Below are 27,173 nucleotides of genomic sequence, written 5' to 3' on the forward strand. Positions count from 1 at the left end.
TCGGTTGAGTGTGCGTGTGTCGCACAGCGTATTCAGTCGGGTCAAAGGGTAGCCTACACACTGGTACCAAGGATACTAAGTGTATCTTGGAAAGTACAGAAGTTATTATAAGTCGGATTTGGTAGTTTAGACGCCAAGGGTAGAGTGACGAATTTAATTTATTTGAATCAAGAGGTATTAGGTAGCCGCGGAGCGAGGTTACGCTCAAAAGGTAATTTGATTTATAGAACATAGGTAATAGACGCTAGTAGGCCTGTGTGTAAGATAATTTAAATAAAAAGCGAGGTAAAGTAACAAAGGTAATATGGCAGCTACTTCAGGTTACGACCTGGAAGAATTTAGAAAAAAAGCTAATTCATGAAGCTAAGACAGAACTAGAACTGCGCGGCAAAGAACTAACTGCTTATGTACAGCAGATGGTGGCGGCAGAAGCAGAGCGCTTGGAGAAGGAAAGAAGTAGAGAAGCAGAACGCTTGGAGAGAGAGAAAGCTAGAGGCAGAGAAAGAGAAAAAGAAGAAGCAGAACGCTTGGAGAGAGAGAAAGCTAGAGGCAGAGAAAAGGAAAAAGAAGAAGCAGATCGCATAGAGCGGGAAAAGGTTAGAGAGGCGGAACGTGTAGAGAGGGAGAAGAAAGAAGAGGCAGACAGAAAAGTGAGAATTCAAGTAGAACAGATGAGGATAGAGGCTGGTGTAAGTGTGCCCACCGAAGGAAACAGCAACAATAGTGCCAACATAGAAAGCCATAGTAGCGCCGCATGGATGAAGAAGAAAATCCAACCTTTTGCGGAAGACAAGGACGACATCGGCGACTATCTGAAACGCTTTGAAATTAAACTTGCAAAGTTTAATGTCCAAGAGAAGGAGTGGTCCGATATCTTGTTGGACTTCGTACATGGGAAAGCCCTCACGATTTGCCAAAACCATGACCACGCCATGCAAAACAGCTATCAGGTGCTAAAAAAGGAACTGCTAAACGCATATGGGCACAACGCGGAAACATTCCGAAAGAAGTATTATGAAAACACTCCATCCAGCCAAGTTGATCCGCAGACAACCATCAACTCAGAGAAGGACTTCTTCACTAAATGGCTCGCATTCGAGAATGTAGAGAACACCTACGAGGGGTTGAAGAACTTTATTCTGATTGATAACTTTATCAATAAGTGCGACCCTCAGCTACAGTCCTTTGTAAAAGAAAGAAACCCTAAGGTAATTGAAGACTTGGTAGAAATCATTAGGATCTTTAAGAATGCTTACCCAAACAACCCACTTTCAGTTAGCGACCACAAAAAAGTCATTGACCTGGTAAATTATGTAAAGAGAAATGATGTTAGTGATAGGGATTATGGTAGGAGAAATGATAGGTCCAGGGAACGTGGGAACAATCGTCGGGATAGTTATGATGGCATGAAGGATAGATCCTGGGAAAATGAAAACAATGGCAGGGAAAGTTATGATAGGAGAATAGATAGACCTAAAGCGGGTGATAGAAACCTTAGGGATGTTACATGTTTTAACTGTCAGGAAAAGGGACACATGGCATACCAGTGTAGGAAACATAGAGGGAATGGAGCTGGCAATGGGAATACACAGGATAATAGTGGCACTAGTGATAGGAGAGGTAATCAAGGAAACCGTAGACAAGAGAGGGATAATCGGCCACCGGATAGGGTTAATTTTGTAAGGAGCATCCAAGACAGGGATCGTGATAGTGGACATAGTGAACCAGATGAAGAAATTAATTACGTTGATTGTGGGGAAGATAGGTTTAAACTATATCCAGGCATGATAAATAATAAACAGGTAAATGTGATCCGGGACACAGCTAGCAGTACACTCGCAGTTCGAGGGGGATTAGTGAAATCTAAGGATTATTTAGGCTATACCAAATCAGTCAGGTTGGCAGACGGCGCAGTTAAGAGATTCGAAGCATGCAAAGTGTTCCTTCGATCTCCATTATACACAGGGTATTGCGAAGGTGTAGCCATGCCGAGGTTATCTAGAGATGTTTTACTTGGAAATGTAACAGGTGTCAGAGCCGCTTCTGACAAACAGGTTAGAAGTTGGAAAAGCAGGTATGGCAACAAGAAGCGAAACAAACCTAGAAAGGACATAATTTGTTTTAACTGCCATAAACATGGGCACATCGCTAAAGACTGTTGGAGTAGGGCAGAACAGTCTAAACAGAAGATTGCGAGTTCGGATAGGAGGCGCAGGTCGGTATCCGACAGTGACGATAGAAGAGATGACTGTGGTAGCAGTAATCGCAAGTCATACAGAGGTAGAAGGCCACACGCGGGCTATAGTGGAGTAAGAAGAGATGTAAACTCCAGTTGGAGAGAACAAATGCATGGCTCGGGCAGATAGCGGATATGACATAACGCTCTACGTCCCTAGTATGTCTATAAATATGTAAATAGATGTTAGTTTAAGTATTTCATTCTTCATTGATTGACTTAACTAGTAGTCATAACTAGACGGGTATTAGGTTGTGTTAAGGTATTTGTGAATAGGATATTTATGGTATAATATAAATGCTATTGCGTTATTATTAGATTAACTCGTGTTGGTTATTGATTTCGGGTAGTATGTATGAATTGTATGTATGTTGGTATGAATAAAAAGGGCATTTATAAGGCGACGATGTAGTTACATCAAGGAAAAGTAAGTTTTATAATTTATTCTTTGTATTTGATCATGATCATACATCATTAAAGAGTTAGATCGTGTGGGGACAAGTAAGTGGAGAGAGGAAATAAAATACACTTGTAAATGCCCGAAAGAACGTTAGGTGTATAGTGGGAGAACGAATATTGATAGATGTCAATTTGTCATATTAGGTAAATTGTCTGTCCTGACGTGTGAGGAAAAGCGGTGTAACCTCTGGAACGTGATGTGATGAAGTATAGATGGACACACCTATAGTGTCAGCGCAAACGAACTATGTCAGCGGTCACCTATGGCACATCACATTGGACAGTATCAGTTAGTGACACTTGAGGGAAATATGTGTTCAGAGGAACTTGATTGTGGACACAGAAAGAGAAGTTGAAACCCCAATCAAGACTCAAGTTGTGTGGTCTTTTATGTTTCCCTACATTTTGGCCCTTGCACATTGTAAGACTAAGACAGTAGATTAAAAAATTGACAGGCAATTTTTTTTAGCGGGAGGGGGAGGAGTTGTTATGACATGATTAGGAAGTAGTTAGGAATTAGTTATTTGTTTCGGGAATAGGGTAAAGTTTTAATTAGCGACAAGTGACGTGACAGATCTTTAAAAAATAAGAACGCTCTAAACGACGCTAGATGGAGGACGCTTATTGTAGAGTAGGAGACTTGAGTACGACATTATTGACATCGGACGATTCCCTTTTTGAGTATTAAACGTATTTGTAGAACAACATATCAGCGTCGACTACATATTTGATTGTTTCGGCCTTTCGCCGGTGTTACTGAAGTGTTGAGTTCAGCGTTACCTACAGTCAGATCTACACTAGACAGATTGTCAAGAATCAACACCGCGCAGAGGTCTTAACACTAGTCACTTCATACAAGGTCACCTTATACCTTGTCACTTTATCAGAGATCAACTTTTACCTAGTCACTTCATCAGAGATCACCTTATACCTTGTCACTTCATCAGAGATCACCTTATACCTTGTCACTTCATCAGAGATCACCTTATACCTTGTCACTTCATCAGAGATCACCTTGTACCTTGTCACTTCATCCAAGGTCACCTTATACCTGGTCACCTCATCCACGGTCACTTTATTCATGGTCATTTCATCCGCTGGTCATTTCATCCCCTGGTCATTTCATCACCTGATCTTTTTACCCAACAAAAAATATTTATAGAAATGATGAAATCAGTAATATTTCATACATATTTTTCACATAACAAATAGTGTGACACCTTAAATAAGACAAACAAATCATTAAAATACTTTACTATTCATCATATATACTATAGATATAGAGCTGATGTAAAAAAAAATTGTGTGTAATTGTAAATCAGTAAGATAGATAGGCTATCGGTAGTAGGTATTGATGTACATTGTAATTCTGTAGGCCAGTGTTACGTAGTTCTTCTTTGAACGTTTCTCAGTGCCGGCGCTAGCATGTAGGAGTGATGCCTTGTGTAGCTGACTGCTTTCCAGCACACCTAGGGCCTTGATGATAATGTCATGTGGTAGACGCTGAATTATATTTTTTTGACATCTTCATTAAATAGAAGCGATGATGAGACGTCCAGCTCTACAATATATCTAGCATTTTACTACTGATTTACATAATCATTAGGTTTCTCAACAAGAATGAAAAGGGATGAGCCTTAGAAACAGCAAAAGAACATGCCAAAACTGTAAAATAAAAACAGTTTAAATGAAACCTATTTATGCAGGCTATTAGATGAAATGAGTACTGGAAGACAATACCTAAACAGCAACATCACACAATGATTGAGAAAATTTTTTTTTATTGGGGATGAAGTCATCGGGGATAAAATGACACCATTTTGTGTTGCCTGCGCGTCTGTCCATCCGTCAGGCTTAAATCTAAAAAAAAAAAAAAAAAAAAGATGAAAATCAAATTTCTTGATATTTTGGCGCTGCCCAAGTTTAGATTCCACTTTTGTTTTTTTTTTTTTTTTTTTTTTTTGTTAAAGCCGAAACTTCGTTTTTAAATTAATTAATTAATTATGTAAGCGCAGTGGGCCCCACACTTTTATAGGACCCGCCCGATGCGAATTCTAGGTGTAAATTATTAAATTAAACCATTTTAACTTGTCATTAAAGGGTTCCTGGAATTCTCCTAAAATTAAAAAAATATAAGAAAAAGTCATGAAAATCTTCTGAAATTAAAAAATTAACTATTTGCTAATAGTAGTTTAAATAATAAGAAACCGCCAGAGGAAGCTGAAAGCTAATTTTGTCTATAGCAAGTAAAGAAAAGGTTTGGGCATGTAAATATTAAAGTGTTTTTTTGTAATAGAGAATATTTATCATTCTGAAAAAAAAAAGTCGAATAAATAAAGTCAAATAAAACAAGGTTACAAAGACAGTTTGTGAGGAAACACAAACTCAAAATCGGTCCCCGAAGTGGTCCACCCAGGCAGGCTTCAATTTTTTTCAGAAAGAACATCCAAATGAAATTATATCAAAGACAAATGAGAGATAAGAATGGAGAAAGAAGGTTGACAGATCTTATATAGTGCCCCAACGGTCCAGCAGATCAAAGGATAGGTGCAAGTGAATGCAAAGTTAGATGTGAACCTGGCCTAACTAGTTCCCCTTTCAGACCTTGTGGTCTATAGGGCATAATATGTAAAGTTTATCTGCTTTTGTGGCCTACGGTTAACGAGGGTGTCATGTAGCCAGCACAACGACCAACCACCTTTACTTTTCCCCAACTAATGTCAGGTATCCATTAGAGCTGGGTAGACTCAGATGCGCCTAAGAATTCCGAAGTTGAAATTCACAGTCTTCACCAGGATTCGAACCCGGGACCCCCGGTTCGAAGGTAAGGTTAGGTACCGCACCTCTCCTGGCCTAACTGAAGTCTTATAATTGATGTAATTGTTCTGTGGTTACGACCTTTATCTTGTATAATAAATATTTAAAGAAAATGCAGTTTTGAATATTGCTATTCGTTTTAAATTAGGTCTATCTTATAATGCATACTAATTAGCTTTTTCTCTTTAAAAAACTACTTGCATAAGTGATTTAAAAAATTAGATTTTTCGCTTTCAGAAAACAAAAGTAGCCGTTGCATCAGAACTTTGAATGGTCTAAAATATTGTGATGTCGGATTTTCACCATCTTTTCTACTTTACGAGATCTAAACGAGACGGACGGACAGACGGACAGACATTTCACACAAAACTAATAGCGTCTTTTCCCCTTTCGGAGGCACTAAAAAGTGGCAGTTTTGGTTAATACTATTACATGAGAACATTCGAGGTACATTTAACGCTAGTACTGTCTTGCGCATCTTGTAGGGTATTTTCTTTTGAACACCATAAGGTCTTATTAGTTCTGTTCCTAAGGATGCACTATATTAGTGTTCTCTTGTTGTGCCTTGAGATTGAGTTATCTGTGTGGTGTTCTTCCCTAGTATTGGGTAAGTTAGTTTATTTTACTATCTTCTACATGTCCGTAGATCTAAATTCGTTTCTTTTATAATCGTGAGAATGGCGGTATCAATGGAGTGTGTATTTTTCTTATCTAGGGACGTGTAATAGACTAAAACAACACGAGCTTCAATAAACACAATGATTTTATTCGTCCTTATTTATGCTCTTTACTCCAGCCACTTGTTCTCTATACTCTGAATTCCTTTTACACACAGTCCCTGACACACTGCTGTTCACTCAAGCATGTACACTCAAGGTCCACTGGTCATTTCATACACAGGCACACACACTACACTACCAGCCACGCAAAACACATACACTTATATCACATCTCCCTCCTTAAAAGCTTTGAGATATCAATTGACTATAGAAATGATTTCTGTCTCACTATAAACAAATGAGTAAACTGAATACATGTTTAACACAACAGAATGTTCAATTGTTAATATTATCAATAGTAACAATATAAATTATAAAATGAGTAGTAAAAAAAACAACAACAGTCTAGGTTTACAAATAGACATTAATTATATACAAATTGCATAATAATAAAAAGATATACATGTATCTAATTATCTGCGTCAGGGTAACGTACTGGTGGCCGAACTTGCCTACCATACACTGGCGGATCCAGGGGGGGGGGGGCGGTAGGGGCGATAGCCCCCCACTCGGCCGACCCCCCCCCCTAAGGGGGGGCGGACGAATTTTAGTATAGAATTCACAAAATTTGTATACAAATATATTACTTATGTTAATAATATATACTAATTATTTATATTTCAACCTATTTTTAGATTATTTCGCCCCCCCCCCCCCTTCTAGTATTTTGGCCGATTCGGTAGGGTCGGGAGGGGGCGATGGCATCCATACGCCCCCCCCCCCACCATAAACTTTCGAGTGGGGGGGGGGGCGGTTCTATTTATTTGTAGAAATCACAACTTGCTAACAGAATCAATTAAATATCTATATGATTAAAACGGTATTTTAACCGGTCTTTATATTATGTCGTTCACCTGTTGGCCGATTGGAAGGGGAGGAGCGAATACCTCTACTGCCCTTCCCATCTAAACCCTTTGTGTGTGTGGGGGGGGCGGTCCAACTTTTAGGGAGAAATCATAGTATGTGAACAAAATTAGTCGAATATCTATATAATATAAACAGGTGGAAGTGTGATACATGCAATCACCTTCCCCCCATCGGACAAACCAATACTTTTTCTTTTTGTATTATAGTAAGAAATTACAAAATTAAAAAAATCTGTCACTAATATAATTTATATATGCTATAAAGTAAATTCTTATATCGAGTCGCCCAACCCCTATTCTTTAATGCAAAATGCAATCATTAGCAGAAATTATAAAAAGGAGCGAGGATTAATCGTTTTCATTTTACCGCCCTTCCCCATTCCAGACAGAGTTTATGTAATTTCACATGAATTTATCATAACTATTTTGAGAAAGACTTTGCTTTGGAAATGATATAATTCAAACGAAATTTTTCAATATAACAGTCACAGTTGAGATGAGTTCAAAAGCCAGATAATCTTTTCCTAGTCGACTTTTTCCCAACCTTTACTCTATCTCATATTTTTCTTTAAATAAATTTAGGACTATAGCTCACAATTTATGCTTGAATTTTATTTAATATTATTAATCGAAATTTTTTTTTCGGCGGCGATACTCAAAGCCTTAATCTCAATATGTGGGGTATCTTATCTTTTCAAAAAACAAATCGGTTGTATTTGCAATGTATTAAGGGACTATAAATTCATATTAGAATATTTTTCCACATTATTCAAAAGGTCCTTTATAATAGAATGAATAATGAGCTGTAGGTCAGGAGAATGCCTTACTGCAGTGAAGAATGCCAGAAAACGGATTTAGCGTCGAGGCTTCGCCCCGAACCCAACTAATAAATAATGAGCTGTAGATGTCAGGAATATGCGTTTCTGCCGTGAACAATGCAAGAAAACGCTTTTTGCGTCGGGGCTTCGCCCCGAACCCCACTAATAAATAATGGGCTGTAGCTATCAGGAGAATGCGTTTCTGCAGTGAAAAATGCAAGAAAACGCTTTTGGCGTCGAACCCCACTAATAAATAAGAGCTGTAGATGTCAGGAGAATGCGTTTCTGCAGTGAAAAATGCAAGAAAACGCTTTTGGCGTCGAACCCCACTAATAAATAAGAGCTGTTGATGTCAGGAGAATGCGTTTCTGCAGTGAAAAATGCAAGAAAACGCTTTTGGCGTCGAACCCCACTAATAAATAAGAGCTGTAGATGTCAGAAGAATGCGTTTCAGTCGTGAAAAATGCAAGAAAACGCTTTTGGGCGTCGGGGCTTCGCCCCGAACCCCACTGAGGAAGCTTACAACGCTCTCCCCGACCCCCAAGCTTGCAAGAGAAAGGCCTCAACATGACTGTTTTTTTTTTCAGTTTTTTTCGCCGAAGATTGAGAAACAGTCTTATCTTATTCTCATACATCGAATATATATAGATATATATATGCTGTACGCACGTTTATGCATAGGGTTAGGGTTTACTGGGCGATAGGGTTAGGGTTTGGAAAAAAATCGCCCCCCCCCACTCCAAAGTTCTGGATCCGCCAGTGCTACCATATCGAGTTATTACAGGCGGCGGATTGGTAGTGTTAGTCTGTTCCTGTTGCATATTTGTATCGCTCACGTTCTCTGGCTGTGTGGTTTGACCATTAATGACTGTCTCTGGGGTGTCCATTTCAAAAATATTAGGCATGATCCTTGATTTTGTACATGTGTCTCTTAACATCCTTTTATTTCTTCGGTAAGTTATCCCATTCGGTGTTTTTACCCAGTATGATCTCGGCGTCTCCGCTTCTGAGATGACCACTGCTGGTTCCTATAAATCGTCAGGCTTCTTTTGCATCCACACTTTGCTCCCAGGCTGAATGTGTGGTCGCTCGGTGCGCCTCGCTGTTTTGTTGTAATATTTTGCTTGATTACTTTTTCTTGTTTTCCAAGCATTTTCTTTTTTGTCTGGGATTTGAGGTCTGAGATAGGCCTCCGTTGTCGGAAGATTTGTCCTCAGACGGCGGCCCATGAGCAGCCGTGCAGGTGAAGGTCCATCAGGGCATGGAGCATTTCGAAATTGCAAGAGGGCCATATATGGGTCTTGACCCGACGTTCTAGCTTTATTTAGAAGCTGTTTCACTGTTTGTATGGCCTGTTCTGCCATACCATTAGATTGTGGAAATCTGGGGCTAGACGTAATGTGCATAAATCCCCAGCTTTTAGAAAATTTCAGAAATTCTTGACAAGCAAATGAGGGTCCATTGTCACTAATTACTTCCTTTGGAATACCATGTCGAGCAAATTGTAATTTCATATGTATGATCACATCTGAAGCCTTTAGTGTTGGGATAAGATTAATCTCAAAAAAATTACTATAGTAATTTACAAATAGCAAATAGTTTTTACCGAGATACTCAAAATTATCAGCTCCAATTTTTTCCCAAGGAAGTACATTCAAGTACAGGAGTATCATGTGGTAACAATGGCTCCTTTTGCTGGGACTCCTGGTGTTCGTTACACACTGCACATGTTGATACCATGTCTATAATCTGCTTAGACATTCCAGGCCAGAAGAACACCTCCTTAGCTGTAACAAGACATCTATCTCGTCCAAGATGACCTTGGTGCAGTATTTGAAGCATTTCTTTTTGCAATACTTTTGGTACTATTAATCTTTCTCCTTTAAGAAGTAAACAATTGCTTTCACTAAGTTCTTCTTTAAATCCTGAATATGCTCGAATTTCTTGTGGAATTTCAGCTCTCTTGTTTGGCCAGCCTATCATAATATTATTCTTTAATAACCTTAAAACAGCATCATCTGCAGTGGCCTGCTGAAAAATGTTCATATATTCATCTGACATGGGTAAACTATTGACGATCAGATGAACTTGTGCATCCAAGTCATCACTTGAGGGATATTTGATTGGAAGCGATGCTCTTGACAGTGTGTCTGGAATAGACATTTCTTTGCCTGACTTGTATTCCAGCAGTATTTCATATTTCATTAGTCGAAGAAGCATCCGCTGAAGCCTAGGTGGTGTAGATGCCAAAGGCTTTTTGATAATCGCTTCCAAAGGTTTGTGATCTGTTTCAACTTTTATTGGACGTCCATACACATAGTAATGGAAATGTTCAACTCCGAAGACAATGGCAAGCATTTCTTTTTCTATTTGTGCATATCGTTTTTCACAGTCTGTAAGAGATCTTGAGGCGTAAGCCACTGGCCTTTCATTCTGCATTAATACTGCTCCAAGTCCCTCCTGTGAAGCATGTACAGACAACTTGACTGGCTGTGAAACATCATATAAGGTTAAAACTGGGGCGGTTGTGATCAAACTCTTTAAATAATCAACAGCCTTCTGATGTTGTTCCAACCATATCCACTCGTTGTCTTGTTTAAGTAACTCTCTTAATGGGGCAGTTATTTCTGACAAGTTCTGTAAGAATTTACCAAGATAATTAATCATACCCAAAAATCTTTCTAGTTCCTTGCGATCTGTAGGGTATGGCATGGATTGTATTGCTTCAATCTTTGAGTCATCAAGCTTTATACCACTATCTGTAATGATATGTCCAACAAACTTGACTTGTCGTACTCTTAGGCTACATTTAGATGGCTTCAGTTTGATTCCTTTCCTTCTGGCTATGTCAAGAACTTGCCTAAGTCTATCATCATGCTCTTCTATTGTTCTACCTGCTATCAATATTTCGTCCATGTATGTCTCAACACCTTGTATAACGTCGAAAGCTTGGTGGAAACGTTTTGCAAATACTTCTGCAGAAGAGTTTAGCCCAAATGGTAGACGAAGGAACTTGTAGCGACCAAAAGGTGTGTTAAAAGTTGTTAGATCTGTACAGCTCTTGTCTAATTTAATTTGCCAAAAGGCAGAGTTGGCATCTAATACCGTGAACACTTGACTGCCACTTAGTCGACTAGCTATTTCTTCTATAGTAGGTAATTGATGGTGTTCTCTTTGAATGGCTTTGTTGAGGTCTCTAGGGTTTAGACATATCCTTAATCCGCCTCCTTTCTTTTCAACAATAACAAGTGAGTTGACCCATGCAGTGGGATGATCTACTTTTTCAATGACACCCTCATCTTACATTCTTCTCAATTCATTTTTTAATTCCTCACGTAGTGCCGCTGGGACTTTCCTTGCTGCGTGTACAACAGGTTTAATGTTGGAATTGACCTTTATAGTATATTCCTCTTCCATGCAGCCTAAGCCAGTAAATACATCTGCGTAGCGTGAGAGTGTATCGTCCTCTATAAAGTCAACTCTTCTGATTAAATTCATTTGTTGGCAGCCTGGTAGACCCATAATTGGCTTTGAATGTGTCTCCACAATTTGAAATTCTATTATGGCTGTTTTACTTTTAACAGTACATTTAATGTGTGCTTTGCCAACAACCTTCAATCTTTTTCCACTGTAAGTAGTAAGTTTGGATGTTGATTTGAGAAGCTTCTTTCTTTTTAATTGCTTGAAGATTCTGTAAGGGAGAATATTGACTTGTGCTCCAGTATCCAACGTGAATGTGACTTGTTTGTTTTCAACAGTAATGAGTGAGTTCCATTCGTTGCTTACACTATGGGAGCCAATACTGCCGATGAAAAATGTTTCCTCAACGGAGTCATCTCGACCTTCTGACTTCACTATACTTACAGGCTTTGATCTGCACACTGACGAAAAATGACCTTTTTTATGACATTTGTGACAGGTTTCCCCATAAGCTGGGCACTGACGTGGTCTGTGTTCCTTGCCACAATAGCTACAACTCAATTTCCTTTTGTTCTTTTAAAGCTATTGGTAGCTGAATTCACAACGTGTACCCCACTTTCTTCATTCATGAGCTTAAGCTGCCATTCAGTTGCCTCAGCTGCCCGACATATATTTTCTGCCTTGTTAACGTCTAGATCTGGTTCTCTCAAAAGTCTTGCTCGGGTGTTCTCATTCCTTATGCCACCAACTATCCTATCCTTTATTAGGGAATCTTTAAGCAAATCAAACTCACATGTCTTTGCCTTGAGTTTGATGTCAGTGACAAAGTTGTCAAATGACTCCTTCATGTTGAGAACGCTGGAAAAAAAACATGTCTTTCAATGGTAACATTTTTTCTTGGTAGACAGTACTTCTCGAACTTATTAAGAATGCAGTGAAGTGTATGGAAGGACTTGCTAATCTCACATTCATTACATTCATTGTCCGTCCATTGGAAAGTGTTATAGACTTCAACTGCTTCTTGGCCGATCACATGCAATGTCATAGACTGTACTTCTCTGCTTTTTGTATCCAGTCCACTTGCTATCGAATATATCTGAAAGGATTGTTTGAACCTTTTCCAATTTTCTGCTACGTTGCCATTTAATTCCAGCGGTTGTGGTGGGTGGAGTCGGTCCATCTGACACCATGTAATAGACTAAAACAACACGAGCTTCAATAAACACAATGATTTTATTCCTCCTTATTTATGCTCTTTACTCCAGCCACTTGTTCTCTATACTCTGACTTCCTTTTACACACAGTCCCTGACACACTGCTGTTCACTCAAGCATGTACACTCAAGGTCTACTGGTCATTTCATACGCAGGCACACACACTGCACTACCAGCCACGCAAAACACATACACTTACTATCACAGGACGCAGGCTTGGGACTCTGCTGGAGTCAAGTCTGAGTTGTAGGCTTGGTAGTTGACTATTGGCCGTTGGCGTTGGGGTTGGCGTTGTGAGGCCTGATTGAATATGGCACTGAGATTAAGGTGTGCTATAGTCCTTTGAATGTAATCTGTAATTGCTATTGATATTTATTCCTAATGTATGCCTCATAATATCATATATATCATTAACTCATTAAACCTTTGTTGTTATATGCAATATTGTTATTCACTAGCATATGTTGATATTTGGTTTATTCGTTCCTAGATATTTATTGCATAAATTGATTACTAGACTGTTAGGGGTGCCCAGGCAGACGAGCCAAGGCTAAATTATAACCCCAGCATAAAGTTAATAAACACTGTTCAGGTGAGGAGCCCGGCGGAGAACATCATACCCTAGATAAGCGCGAGGACAACACACACCTGACAGGTACGACTGTCATGGGATTGGTCATCATAAGGTTTTCGTGGAAGACTTCTTGAGCTTTTTATTATTATTATTTAATACAATATTTTAAACTATCTCTATAAGTCTGTCTTTCTGTGTGTCTGCTAAAACGTGTGTACACGTTATTTCTCCCACCCTCATTCGCGGATTAAATTGAATTATTCATTATTCCAATTATGTCAATGATTAAATTTTAAATTACCACATATTCACATATGCAATCTGAGCATTAAAAATAGGAATAAACTTAATAGAATCCTCAATGCTGCTGGCAAAATCATTGGCAAAAAACAAACCCCATTTGGGCAGTTGTTTGAGACAAACATCTATAAAAAAGCTAACAAGATCCTTGAAATAAAGAATCACCCTTTGTGTCAGGATTTTGTGATTTTACCATCACAAAAGAGATACAAGACACCGATAGCAAAGACAAACAGACACAAACACTCTTTTGTTCCCCTGGCAATCAAATCATTAAATAAAAACAATCTGGTACAAACTTTGCCACATGTAAATTATGAGTGAGTCTGATGTGAATGTACACTTTGGTTTCTTATAGTTATAATGTTTTTTGTTTGGTAATGCACAAATTGTAAGACAAAATTCCTTACGGATAATAAAGATTATTATTATTATTATTATTATTATTATTATTATTATATGGCTAAATAATAATAATAAATAATTTTTAACGCTAATTCTCTCTCACGCATTCTCCGAAGAAGTTGATACTTTAAAGTTAAACAATTATTTATTATACCTAACAAAAACATGAATCAATAAAAGAAAATACTCAGTCAATTAATTAATTGCTTAGTTTAATATCAACTATGGGAAGTAAATTATTGATATGTATATATATATATATAGGTTTAATGCTGGAGCTCTTCCCCAATAGAATAGCTTTGTTATTTTAAAAAAGGATTTTTTCAGATTTTGTTTGTTTTATTTTGTTGTTTTTTTTTTGGTCATATTTAAGTTTTTAACATGACAATTTACAACAATAGTAATTTCGATAATTCTTATAATAAAATTTGAAAAGAATCCCAATTATCTGGGAAATGTTCAAATAATCCTTCAAAAATGTTGTCTCCTACATTGTTGAAAACGTCTCATGTAACAAGAGTTTACATTGAAACAGATCTTTATAAGAAGATGACGTGACGTTTAAAATAGTTATATACGTCAAACATGTCATTGGTTTTAGTTTATCACCAAACATGGATTCATAACTACAATAAAATTACAACTATTTGATCCCCTGTAATAAGAAATACAGTTGCTCCGCCTTAACCCCCCTCTCTTTTTTTTGTAAGGACGCTGCGCCCAACTTAGCTACTTAGTGGACATCGCCCCACAATCTGAGAAACCCTGATCAATGCACATTTGCTATTACCCAATATCTCTGTCTCTGTCTGTCGTTTGTCTGTCTGTCTGTCTGTCTGTCTGTCTGTCTCTCTCTCTCTTTATATATATATATATATATATATATATATATATATATATATATATATATATATATATATATATATATATATATATATGTATATATATATATATTAATGCTGTTTGTCTTGGAGACCCTTTTTATATCCTACTGCGAGTGGCGCCCAGACATTCCGCCCAGTGCAGGATATAGCTCCTTGCAGCCCCTTGTTATGCTTCTGACCTTCAAGCATGCAAAGTGCGCTGGTGTATATCTGTGGGCCATTTCACTTTTTTGTCACCCCTGAGAATTAGACCCTGTGCAATGTCTATATGAACACACCCCAGTCCGGTACACTCCAGATATAGGAGAGGTGAAAGAGTCGAAGGGAAACCCGAGTTGACAGAGGACCCAGTTAGGTAGGTGGTTCATCTTACCTCATGTTTGACTTTCTTGTTAGATATGTCGATAGATGTGCAGTAGCGGTTGTGGGTATGTTAGCTTTCCAGTGTAGAGTCTTTCGCTAACAATGTCTGTCCTAGACATCGACTGAATGTTAACTAACGTATAAGCTAGGAGGATGTCAACTATGAACTATACATTGAATGTAATGAGCTTATTAATCTAATGTAATGAACATATATATGTAATATAAAGGATATACACATAATGTAATGAACATAATGAACATATATATCTACTGTATGAACAAAAACATCGAATATAATAAGTAACTAATGAAAGGAAAATTTATCTTATAGATATAATTTGTTTGTTCTTTTAAATAAATATTTATTATCATTGATTGTACTTTTAAAAATATTTGTTATCTTCAAACATTGTTAGGAAACACTTAGTATAAGGATTGTACATGGTACTAGGTCAACATAGAATTTATTGATTGCATTATACGTTTTATTACCAAAATACTCTAAGAATATAACGTTTCCAATATATTTATGATTTAAAACACCAATGATTAAATATTGAGACAAAACTTCAAGAACTTTTAATTTAATCTTTTTTGATTAAGTAATGTACCGACATTGTTCGTCCGATACCTCAACTCTTATCCTTTTCATTATCCTATATCTATATTCAAGTAACTCACCCCTTCTCTCTGTTGATACACTGTTTGAAAATGTTTTACATGTTTCGGATGTCCCTTCAGAGTTGAAGATAGTTTACTTCCTAGTACAAACATCCCGCAGGACGACGAGGGATGGGAGCGGGCAGGGTTTGAACCCTCGACCGTCGATAAATCCGAACGACAGTCCAGCGCGCAAACCGCATGACCAGGCAGCCATAATACAAAGTCAATTTACTTCATTTGACCGGGAAGGAAGCCATTTTTTTAAAAACTTTTCACAATAGAGACGAAAACAAAATAGACCATTTTGATTGGTTAAAGCGTTTCTACTTCAAACTGAACATGTCTACTGTGTGACTAGACTGTGTTCAGGAAAGTGTAATCATACATTTGAAAGTATATTAAGTTGAAGAACTTCTCATTTGTATTTGAGATCCAGTGCCCAAGTTTTGAGACTGTGTTTGCTTCTATAGTTCCCAGTATAATGTGTCATTATTTGATTAGGGAAGTGGGAATATCAAATGAAATGAATGCACTATAAAACTGTAAGGAAAGATGAAAGAAAATACTGCAGAGTTCAAAGGAAGGAAAGAATCATTCAATATGTTTCGTAGTGTAAGGACATGAACGTGTTGTTTTGTGTGTGTTGTTTTTTCCTGCACCCATCCTAACTCCTTAGTAACCCATTATCAAATAATGGGTACATTCCGTGTTACCTAACGATATAATGGACAGAATGATGGTACACACACACACACACACCCTAAAGGAGGCGGATCCAGGGGGTGGTGGTAGGGACGTATACATTACATTTGGCACCAACTCAATTGTAGAAGCTGCCGGAGGGAATTTCTTAGCTGATACTCCCAACGCCTAAGGGGCTTCACTCCTGATTTCTCCTCGAGGTTGTCTCCTGAAGCCTCAGTACCGCAAGGCAACGGGGGTTTGAAGTCAGAGTACCCCTCTCCAAGATGAACTGCCTTACTAGGCTAACGAGCTCCATCTGCCCGAAGCTCCCGGTTTTGTGGCGCCAGGTATCCGCCTTCACCCCTTCACCTGTTAGTAAGAGCAGTTTCGCCGGGCTTAATATCTAAGCCACACGAGCAGGCCAGGTGCTGGACTTACTTGTCAGAGGCTATTCGAGACGCATGCCATTTGGAGTATTTTATAGACAATGGGAGCTTAACCCCATTGACACCCCTGGCCATGACAACCTTTAAAACCTAGGGGCGTATAATGAGCATATAAATATGTCAGCGGCTATTTCCACGTGGATTTACTAAATAGTCAAATAGATAAATACACGTCTATGAACATTTTGCGCACCATCTTCTAAGTCTGGATCTATAGCCCTATCCCCAAACTAGAATTATCTATAGCATATATCTAGGTCTAATATTTAGATTCTAGCCTAGACTACTGTCTTTTCATGTTGCCATGTCTGATTCTGTATTATCAAGGCTCTATGGGAGGATTAGCCCTTCCAGTCTTGCCACCAATTGGAGTTCATCTCGGGTTCTGTATTACCAAACTAGAATTTTATATACTCTGAGTAGATTTATACATCGTGTAACCAGGATTTTTTCGGGGTGAGTTGAGGGGGTTTGGGAAATGGTTAAATATGTCGGGTTTTGTCCCTTTAAATAATAGAACACGTTATTTCTCTCACACCCATTCTCGGATTATACTAAAGCTTTAAAAAATTATTTATTATAACTGACAAAACATGATTGTAAAAAAAAGTAACCAATTAGTACATTAATTATTGGTAATTGTTTTTTTTTTTATATCGAAAAAGAAAAATAACTTCCACATTATCTACAAATATAGTTGTAAGTGCAAAGTTCTTGCCTTGTTTTTTTTTTAATTAGGACTATTTAAATATTGAACTCATCTATTCTGACTTCTGTTTGACTGTTGCGATACGTATTTGTTCACATGATATAAAAAAGATGATGTTAGCTTAGTTATTCTTTTTTTTTTTTTTTTGAAATGGCAAACAAATGTGAGATTCCTTCACTTACAAGGTTATCACTCTTAGAAAGTAGATTCTGTGTGACTGTTTCAAATGTCCACACATGTACACCAGCAGGTTAAAGTTGCTTGATGCATTCTATTTGCATGGCCTTGTTAATACTTTATGAACGCATGCTGATCAGCTCTCCTGCATTCTTTAAGACACAATATGCTGCCGTTAGTGGCGTCTAATGCTTGGCGAAACTGGTACTTGATATTCTCGTCAGCCCCTATAGTCGCTCCATGTATAAATGATAAATTCCTTAATAGAAATGGATTCCTTGTTTATTTCTCCTAGCCTCAGTCTAGCGCCCTGATGAAAAAGACTACAAGGTAGAAATACAGCAGAGTAAATTGTCTAAGTGGTAGGAATGAAAGAAGAGCTAGTTATCCTTTCTTCGCAATGTCACACTCTCTTTGGCAAAAGGCTTACGGTATATGTTGGTACATAGCAGGAATCTATCTATATATATATAATTCTCTTCTTCCCTCAAAAGTTTTGTCGAGTAGTAAGGAGTAAAGGAAAAATCACTCTGCGGATATACAAGAGGGGGGGGGGAGAAAGAACAAACTAGCAGGGGGCAGGACCGTTGAAATATCACTCTTTTTTTTTTATTTCTACCTCACGTTAAAATAAAAGGGGGGGGGAAGTAATCTACTCTGTATTAACAATCGAGGCGACAGAGCACACTCAATAGTTTGGACACAATGGAAAGATGACTCTCATTTTTGCAACTCGGGCGGAGTTTTTTGATGCTTTCCCAGCTCTTTCCGGTCCTCTCGGCTTCTTTGTCCTTATGGTTTACCGCAATTCACACAAATGCAGTCATTATGCTTTTATTACCCCAAAGTTGTTTTGAATACTTTTAGTTTCGTAATAAAACCTTTAATGTACATTTACGTTTCATAATGTCAAATGTACCAGTTCAAAGTCGATTTCATAACATTTGCCTTGATGACTATTGATAGCTTTATTATTCAGAAGCGCTGACATGTTTATTTAAATGACATACGACAATATTGTACCTGAAGTCTCTAATACTGCTGGTTACCTAAGCAGTGATTTATTTTTCATTGTAACATAACAGGGTTTGTATTTTGGCAACAAACTAATCTATTCGATTATCTTTTTTTTTGAATTCTATTATAGCTATCGTTCATTTGTAGATATTAATTCTAATTTCTTTTAAGGCACAAAGAATTGAAAGAAGGGGCAGTCTTTTAATTTAGAAGCTTTATGTAAGTCTTTGTTATTTTATGTGTGTTTGTGTGATGTGTCTTTATTGTGAAGAAATAACGACGCAGACATTGAGCAAGAGACAGGTAGATTGAAATATAAGCAGTTAAGGTCCAAGCAGGCTCTTTCTTCAAAGCTTATATCAACTCTACCAGGCGGTGGCTCTCTCAACCCTTCTGTTTGGCTCTGAGACATGGACACTATACAGAAAACATCTAAGACTTCTTGAGCGCTTCCACCAAAGATGCTTGCGCTCCATCATGGACATACGGTGGAAAGACAGCACTACAAACAGCGATGCACTTGAGAATGCCGTATTGACAGTATAGAGGGACTTCTTTTGGTCCGGCAGTTACTCTGGGTAGGGCACGTATTCCGTATGGGAGACGAACGTATGCAAAAGGCAGTCTTTTTTGTTGAGCTAAAAGGTGGTCAACGTAACAGAGGCGCCCAGCGGAAACGCTTCAAAGACCAGCTTTCCTTGGCTGACATAGAGGAGAGCACATGGTTGCATGCGGCCACAGAACGAGACAGCTAGAGGTCACTCACGAAGGCCGCGGGATACACATTTGAGACCAAAAGAAAATCTGCTGCCGAGGACAAAAGCAGAAAATCTAAATCGACCACCTGCGGACAATGCTTATGCTTGCCTTGGAAGTGGCAAAATATGTAGGTCATAGCTGGGACTGCGCAGCCACGGGAAATACTGCACTCCTCACTAATCTTCGTACTCAAAGACAAACTTTATTATTACTATATCAACTCGCTCTTTCCGTCTGGTAAAAAGTTTAAGCATGTTCTTCCCTTTCCCTTTCTCGGATCAAGTAAAAACTTTGCACAATTATTCATTGCACCTGACCAAAAAAAAAATAAATAAACATATAGTTAATTGATTGTTGGTGATTAAATATTTTGTTTGATTTCGAAATAAGGAAAATAAATGCTACTTAATGAGAGATGTGGATATGTATATGAATTTAGTATCCTTATAACGTTTTGTATATAATTGAAAGGGAGCTAAACTCTGTAGTTTTCAGATAAATGGCAATAATTAGAAATAATTTCCCCTTAGATAAGCTTTGGCTTTAATAAGTTGTCTTTTGTCATTTGCTTGTTACAAAGCTTATATCTACGCTGTGTGTCAGGTCAAAAGTTTGTATTTTTTTATGTCTCCCACATCCAATCTCGGATCAAGCTGCAAAATTTTTTCTTTTACCTGACTACACAAGAACCGATAAAAAATGTAACCAATTAGTTATTGGTAATTAAATATTTTGTTCGGTCTATCGAAAAAGGGAAAAAATTGTAAATGTCTGAAGTGGTGGTGTAAAATGACTTCAAACAAATAGGACGAGACTAGATAACTTACATGTTCATTAGCTCTCCACTGGCAGAGTGGTTACTGTGTTGTCTTAAGAAGCCTTGATCCATGAATTTGAATCAAGGTCGTTCGACATTTTTTGAATTTTTATTTAATTTTATTTTTTATTGTTAGTCTAGATCTATTACAATTTTTGCAACGTGACTGATCAAATTTAATTGATAGAAATACGCTAAATATATTCTTTGTTTTTTTTTTTTTTTAAAGTTTTATATATATGTATATATATATATATATATATATATATATATATATATATATATATATATATATATATATATATATATATATTTGTTAATAATTATTAACTAGACAGATATAACCCGCTGCCCGCGGGTCTCAACTTGCGTATTGCTGATATAGTCACTGATATAGTGCATTTAAAACAATTAAAGAAAATAATAATGTTATAAGTAAAGCGAATGCATGAATTCACGATTAAAAAATATTATGAATGGAGCTAAAAATAGCTAATTGACCTGAATTCAATTTTTTATGAAAATATTGGTGAACGAATGTAGATCTATGTAAAAATGTTTTAGAAAAACAAATTTGAATGTTAATTTGATTAAAATATGAAATGAATGGACTATTATTAATATGTTCATGTGTTTAATTATAAAACTATCTTTGCGAAGAGAAGTTGAATCGTCTTAGAGTTGAATTAGAGTTTTAGACCTAGGAATAGAAAGATGTGTAACATTTCGCGTAATGTCTATTGAAAGAATGTTCGTAAGGAATTCCAAAATACGCAGATATAAGGAACGAATTTATGTAAAACACACATTTGAAGCTTAATTTTATTAAATTATGAAATCAATAGACTATATTTTGTATTTTTATGTGTCAAAATAAAAAACTATCTGCGCAAAGTGTAGTTTCTAAAATTAGATCTAGATCTAGATCCTTTCGATCTTTTCATGTAAATATGGTAAACATAGCCTAGATCAATGAAGTTATAATGCTTTCATAGAGTTGGTCAACTTTTTTTTAAGGGTCTTTTTATTAGAGCTACAATACATACACTACGGTTGGTACCCAAGGAACATTTCTGTCAAGTTTTATCAAGATTGGTCAAACGGTCTTGATTTCTATTCGTTACATACATACATACATTAATACATACATACATACATACATACATACATACATACGCCTTACTTTCTACTTTATAATATAGATTTCTGGGGAATTGTAACCTCGAAGCCAAGCTACGTTGTTTCATGGGATTAGGTAACTCTAGTTTGCTTTAGTTTTCCTCACGCTGTTGCTTAAATTCTCACAGTAGCACTTAGTAAGAAAATAGTTCAGTATATAAAATATTCAAGAGGGAGGGAAAAAGCGGGAGGGGATAATCCGTGGGGGGCTGGGGGGTTAAACGATCAACACATCGTCTGGAGGAGAGCACTGATAATTAGCGGGCCGAGTTACAATTATTTCGGGTCGTGCAACAGTTAAACAGCAGTTTAAAAGTCTCAAACATAACTCACATAGAATGCAGATAATTGGGACTAGGAATAAATGTTTGCGTTTGTTTTTCATGATAATTGTAGTGATGACGTTAAACTATGGGTCAACCGAGTGTTTAGAGTACAAGACAGAAGACATTTGGGGGCTTAACCAATGACCTCATATCTCAAGGTCAAAGACAAGGACCAGATGGCACAGAAACTGTGTCAACTCATCTCAGATTAGGTCACTAGGATAGTGGGCCACTCTCAGTTTAATTTAAAGTTAGTTTCTAAAAAGAAAAGCATTTAGAAATTACTTTACAAAAAAAATACAATACCTACTTTATACAACTTACAATAAAGATTGTACTCGAGTCCGAGGATTAATCAGCAGAACTTCAAAAGTCATTATATATTCTTTGCTTCTTACAGAATGATTATTTTGCATAGATGTAGATTAGATTGAAAAAAAAAGTTTGTTGCATGATCAAAACTTAATGTTCATATGTAGACGGTGCGTACAATTCTTTAATTTTAAGTCGAAATATTCAACAATCAATCATCAATAACGCCTTACATTTAGAAAAATTCCCGAAAGCGTTGGTCCTTTTAAGAACGCAATAGTCGTTTCAATATCGATGTTTGACCTAGATATGGACCTAGTTCGAAAAACCACATTGAAATTTTGTTATTTTTATACTTTGAAAAAATGTAATTGTCGAAATAGAGTTTTCAGGTTTTGGCCAACGAGCTAGTAATTCGTTCCCTAACAATAATAAGAATGCAGATATTTCTATAAGTATATTTAGATTGTGGACAAAATTGAAAATTTGGAGTCATTTGCAGAGGCGTAGTGAGTAAAACGTGCGCCCGGGGCAAGAAAATTTTATTGACGCCTCCATTCCATTTTCCATGAATATCACATAGATATATAAGCTTATAATATAAAATATTTAACAATAATATAGTACAAATAACCTTAGAATGTATTACCTTACTAAAATATCTACAATAATTTGTATTTTTGGCACCTCTTTGCCACCTAGGGGTGGTGCCAGTGGCATCGTACCCCTTGCCCTTCCCTTCACTACGCCTCTGGTCATTTGTTAATTCTGCTTGGTTTGAATACATGCAAAGTGGGTGTATAATTTTAATTAATGTTATAATATGTTTTATTCATAAAGTATAACTTATGATTATTATATGATTAAAGTTTGGGATATTAAATTATATTTGGATGCAACGTGGATCTCCGATACTTAACCTCTTTAAGCTAGGGTGTTGACTTACTAGAATGACCCTCAACACGATACAACGATCAAAAAAGCGGGAGGAGGTTGCAATACGGGTCAAACACGGTCAACTGATGTACTTAACAATTATGACCTGAAGACAGTATCTAGGATACAATATGTCACAGGTCTCTGAAGAGCACATATTTAAATACAAACGTGGTAAAGCTCTGTGTTGCAATATAGTAATATAAGGTGACCTAGATATATACAGTAATTCAAACAGCATTGTATTAAACTAAATGTCTGATAATGAATGCGGGACTGAGCGTAGAGAAAACATCAAAGTTGAACATAATAATAGTTGAAACTCTCGACTGTATGAGCAAAACATAATGAGACAACGTATCCACGTGTAAATTACAAATGAACTCTAAGGTTGCCGTTATAATAATAATAACATGTGCCAACTAATTGTATTTTATATGTTATAAGCTGCGCAACTTTCAGAGCAGTATGTTGAAGGATGATTAACGACACAATAAATAAACACAAAGAGACTTTAAGTCTTTGGGCATAACTCCGCCATTACAGTCTAATTTCAGTTTCACCAGCTCTTCAGTGTTGTATCATGTTAAAGGCGATAGCATCCTAAAATAACAGTTACCCAGGGCAAGGCATCTATTTCTCCAGTCTCAGCAGAGCTTGCTATTACTTTTAATTTTTACTTTTTACTGAAGAGCTTCAGTCTCTTCCAAACATTGCACCCCCCCCCCCCCCCGTACAGAATAGTGCGCTAAATAGTGCGCACCTTCTTTTCTGTATGAAAGTAATGTGCAGCAGTGAGTTTTGACAATATTTTTGTCTATCGTTCAATGTACGTAGAGCACTGTACCAGTAAATCATTGACTCTTGGCTGGATTCCTTTATTTTGGTCAGCCAGTCCTTAGCTAGAAACATGGCTGTGTAAAGGACACAATTTGTTCCATATATTTGAGTCTCTATGGTTCCGTTGGGCGTGAATTGCACACTTGACCCAAAATGTGTGTTCGTGTAGAGCTGGCATCAGGTAATTGAAGGCCCTAGGCAACGTGAACTGGTAACCCAAAATGAAATTTGAAAAACAAAAATAACCCTAAAAGCCTACAACTAGCTATCATAATTTCAGTAGCATTCAGTTTATATTCGAAAAAGTCGCAACCGTAAAAGGTAGTCAAATATATTTGATAAAACGTCAACTCAAAGCAACTTGCAAAGTCTTGAATAGATTGTGAATAGTGCAGAGAATGGACGATTAGTTCGGAAGTTGTTCTAAACCAGCTGACTACCTGACAACTTTGTAGCGAAGATTGTGTAACTTCTTCGTGCTGAAAGTGATGCTTTGAGATTCTATGCGAGGCCCCCACCAATCCCTATGCAGCTGCCTAGTTTGCCAATGCCTAAGTCCGATCCTGGTGTGTAAATCCCAAGCTTTCAATTTTCCAAGCAAATGGAAAGCAATTGCATAGTTGTGTCCCCAAAAGTGGTAAAAAGAAAAGGTGCCTTCTTCCACAATAACTAAGGTGGTTACGTGTATGGAGCATTTGAAACGAGGCTGACTGAAAAGGGTTAATGATTTGATCATCTTTAGTGTGATATCGTATTGGGCATTGGGGGACTGTCTCCTGCCTTCCACCCCAGGGATCAGTTCAGAAAATATTTATTTCACATATCTTAAATTCAGAAAGTCATGTACTACTTCACTATTCATACATAAAATATCATATCTAGGCTAAATGAAGGTTAACATTTAATAAATGTCAGTCACTGAACTCAACAGCCGTAAGTTCAATGCATACCATTTGAGAACACAGTCAACGTGTCATAATAAATATGAGAAGTGTTGAGTTAATCCCTTTCTGTTGTTCTGTTTGGTAGGACTCGAGGTCTGAAATAGGAAAACCTGTACGCAAAATATTGAGAAAACCGACAGAGATACATCAACTACTTACTGTAACTTGTACTTCAACACAGACTCTGGGTTGGTAAAACTTAAATACATATAATAATAATATTAATAATTAAGCGACAATATACATGGTTGTTATATCAGACCAGGGCATAGTGACTTCCGACTCACAGTCACATTCGAAGGCCTAAACATCCCTATGATGATTCTTGTTGCCTGTCAGAAGTCGGTACTGCTGTAGACCTCCAACATGCGCAGAACATTTCTCAGTGGACACTGACAAAGGAACTAAAATGGATTTTGTTTCTCTCTTACGAAGCTCGACCCTGGGAAAGAATATTAGTTCGCTTTTAACATAATAATAATATAACGTTTAACTTGAAAAGGTTCTATGTTCTTTGAGATTAGGGGCCCTGATTGAGCTCTTTGAGATAAGAGGTCTTGATGGAGCTCTTTGAAATAAGGGGCCCTAATGGAGCCACTGGCGATCCAGAACTTTGGAGTGGGGGGGGGGGGGCGATTTCTTTCCTAACGCCCAGTAAACCCTAACCCTATGCATAAACGTGCGTAAATCATATATATATATATATATATATATATATATATATATTCGATATATGAGAATAAAATAACACTGTTTCTCAATGCTCGGCGAAAAAAAAACAACAAAAAAACAGTCATGTTGACGCCAAAAGCGTTTTCTTGCATTTTTCACGGCCGAAACGCATTCTCCTGACATCTACAGCTCATTATTTATTAGTGGGGTTCGGAGCGAGGCCCCGACTCCAAAAGCGTTGTGGGGGGGGGTCGGCCGCGTGGGGGGGGGGCCATCGCCCCTACCGCCCCTCCCCCCCTGGATCCGCCAGTGAATGGAGCTCTTTGAGATTAGGTGCCAAGATGGAGCTCTTTGAGAGTAAAGGCTTTGATGGAGCTTTTGAGATTAGGGGTCCAGATAGAGCTATTTGAGATAAGGGTCTTTGACAGAGCTGATGGAACTCTTTCTAAGGCCAAATATTATATGTCAGTTCTAAATATTTCTTGAAGGCCAAAGCTATAGATTGTGTTCCCTATAATTAAATCTTGCCCTGATTGTACAGTATCGTAGTTAAACATTTATATATAACCTATAGTAGTTAAACGTAAATACATAGACTTACCCCATCCTATATAAATGCTAATATATATCCCATCCTATTTTAAATGCAAATAAATATCTGTTAAGTTCGTTTCTCGTTTGGCCCGTTAGGGGTTACTCAAACAAGACAATTAATACTCAGTATACTTCAACTCCAACTCCAGCCATCCACGAATAACAATAATACTTTAATAGTACCAGGTGGCCTCGCCTCGCTCGGTTGAATAATTTACTGAGGAAAGATATTTACTTATTTTGGAAACATTTTTTAATAACAAAAATGAGGATCAGGTAAAGACTCTCAATCCGAAGAGTTGCTTTATTGTTCTCTTTAGTTCTAAATGACAATGTATATGGCGATTAGAATAGAAAGTCTCTAAAGTCCCAATACAGAATTTTTTTTAAGTAACGGGCTGTTATTGGTTTGTAAAAAAGTCTTTACAGTGTAACATCTCAAATGGTTACGTCTAGACGTTAATATTATAATTATTCTTTAAGTCATTAAGTCTTTAGTATGAAACTTCATGATTCAATATCTCTAGGTTAAAACATGGACTTTTTTTTTTACTTTTCACAAAAGAAGCATAAAGACATAGAAACATCGCGTTACTATCGAAAAGAAGGATTTATCAAATCAATTTTACAATAAAACCTACTCAGCCCCAAAGATCCCCGTAAATGGAGATCCCCTTGACATGGTAGACCACTTCACATTTCTAGGAAGCATAGTATCGAATGATCGATTTCTACGGAATTCGAAAACTGTCTGGCCAGGGCCAGTGGTGCTTTTGGACGCCTCCAGAAGTGAGTTAACAGAATGAATCGCTCCGCCTGCCGACAAAAATTAATGTCTACCAAGCAGTTGTTCTCTCAACCCTTCTATTTGGATCTGAGACATGGGAACTATACAGAAAGCAACTAAGACTTCTTGAACGTTTTCACCAAAGAGGTTTTCACACCTTCATGGACATACGT

General features: G+C 37.3%; 1 protein-coding gene and 1 long non-coding RNA gene across 7 annotated transcripts in view; one reads left to right on the forward strand and one right to left on the reverse strand.

The window, feature by feature from the left end:
* LOC106050709 (adenosine deaminase AGSA-like) overlaps nt 1-27,173 on the forward strand; it is a 69,263-nt gene that overhangs the window by 15,032 nt on the left and 27,058 nt on the right. For 2 of the 6 annotated variants that reach the window (XM_056034806.1, XM_056034814.1), the window contains exon 1: nt 15,283-15,315. The exons of 1 other annotated variant lie outside the window; for it this stretch is intronic. In XM_056034806.1, coding sequence (XP_055890781.1) covers nt 15,289-15,315 — 27 coding nt within the window. In that variant the 5' untranslated portion in view covers nt 15,283-15,288. Of the gene's footprint in view, nt 1-6,009; nt 6,120-14,970; nt 15,128-15,282; nt 15,316-25,033; nt 25,136-27,173 lie in introns of those variants that run through there. 3 more of the 6 variants (XM_056034810.1, XM_056034807.1, XM_056034813.1) reach the window with 3 other exon arrangements.
* Nucleotides 24,936-26,296, reverse strand: LOC129927217 (uncharacterized). Its single transcript, XR_008778828.1, has 3 exons — nt 26,221-26,296; nt 25,231-25,389; nt 24,936-25,057 (listed from the first exon to the last, which is right to left on the reverse strand). It is a non-coding gene; the product is annotated as an uncharacterized LOC129927217 (long non-coding RNA).

The sequence above is a fragment of the Biomphalaria glabrata genome, chromosome 7 (genome assembly GCF_947242115.1).
Source record: "Biomphalaria glabrata chromosome 7, xgBioGlab47.1, whole genome shotgun sequence".
NCBI classification, from domain to species: Eukaryota; Metazoa; Mollusca; class Gastropoda; family Planorbidae; genus Biomphalaria; species Biomphalaria glabrata.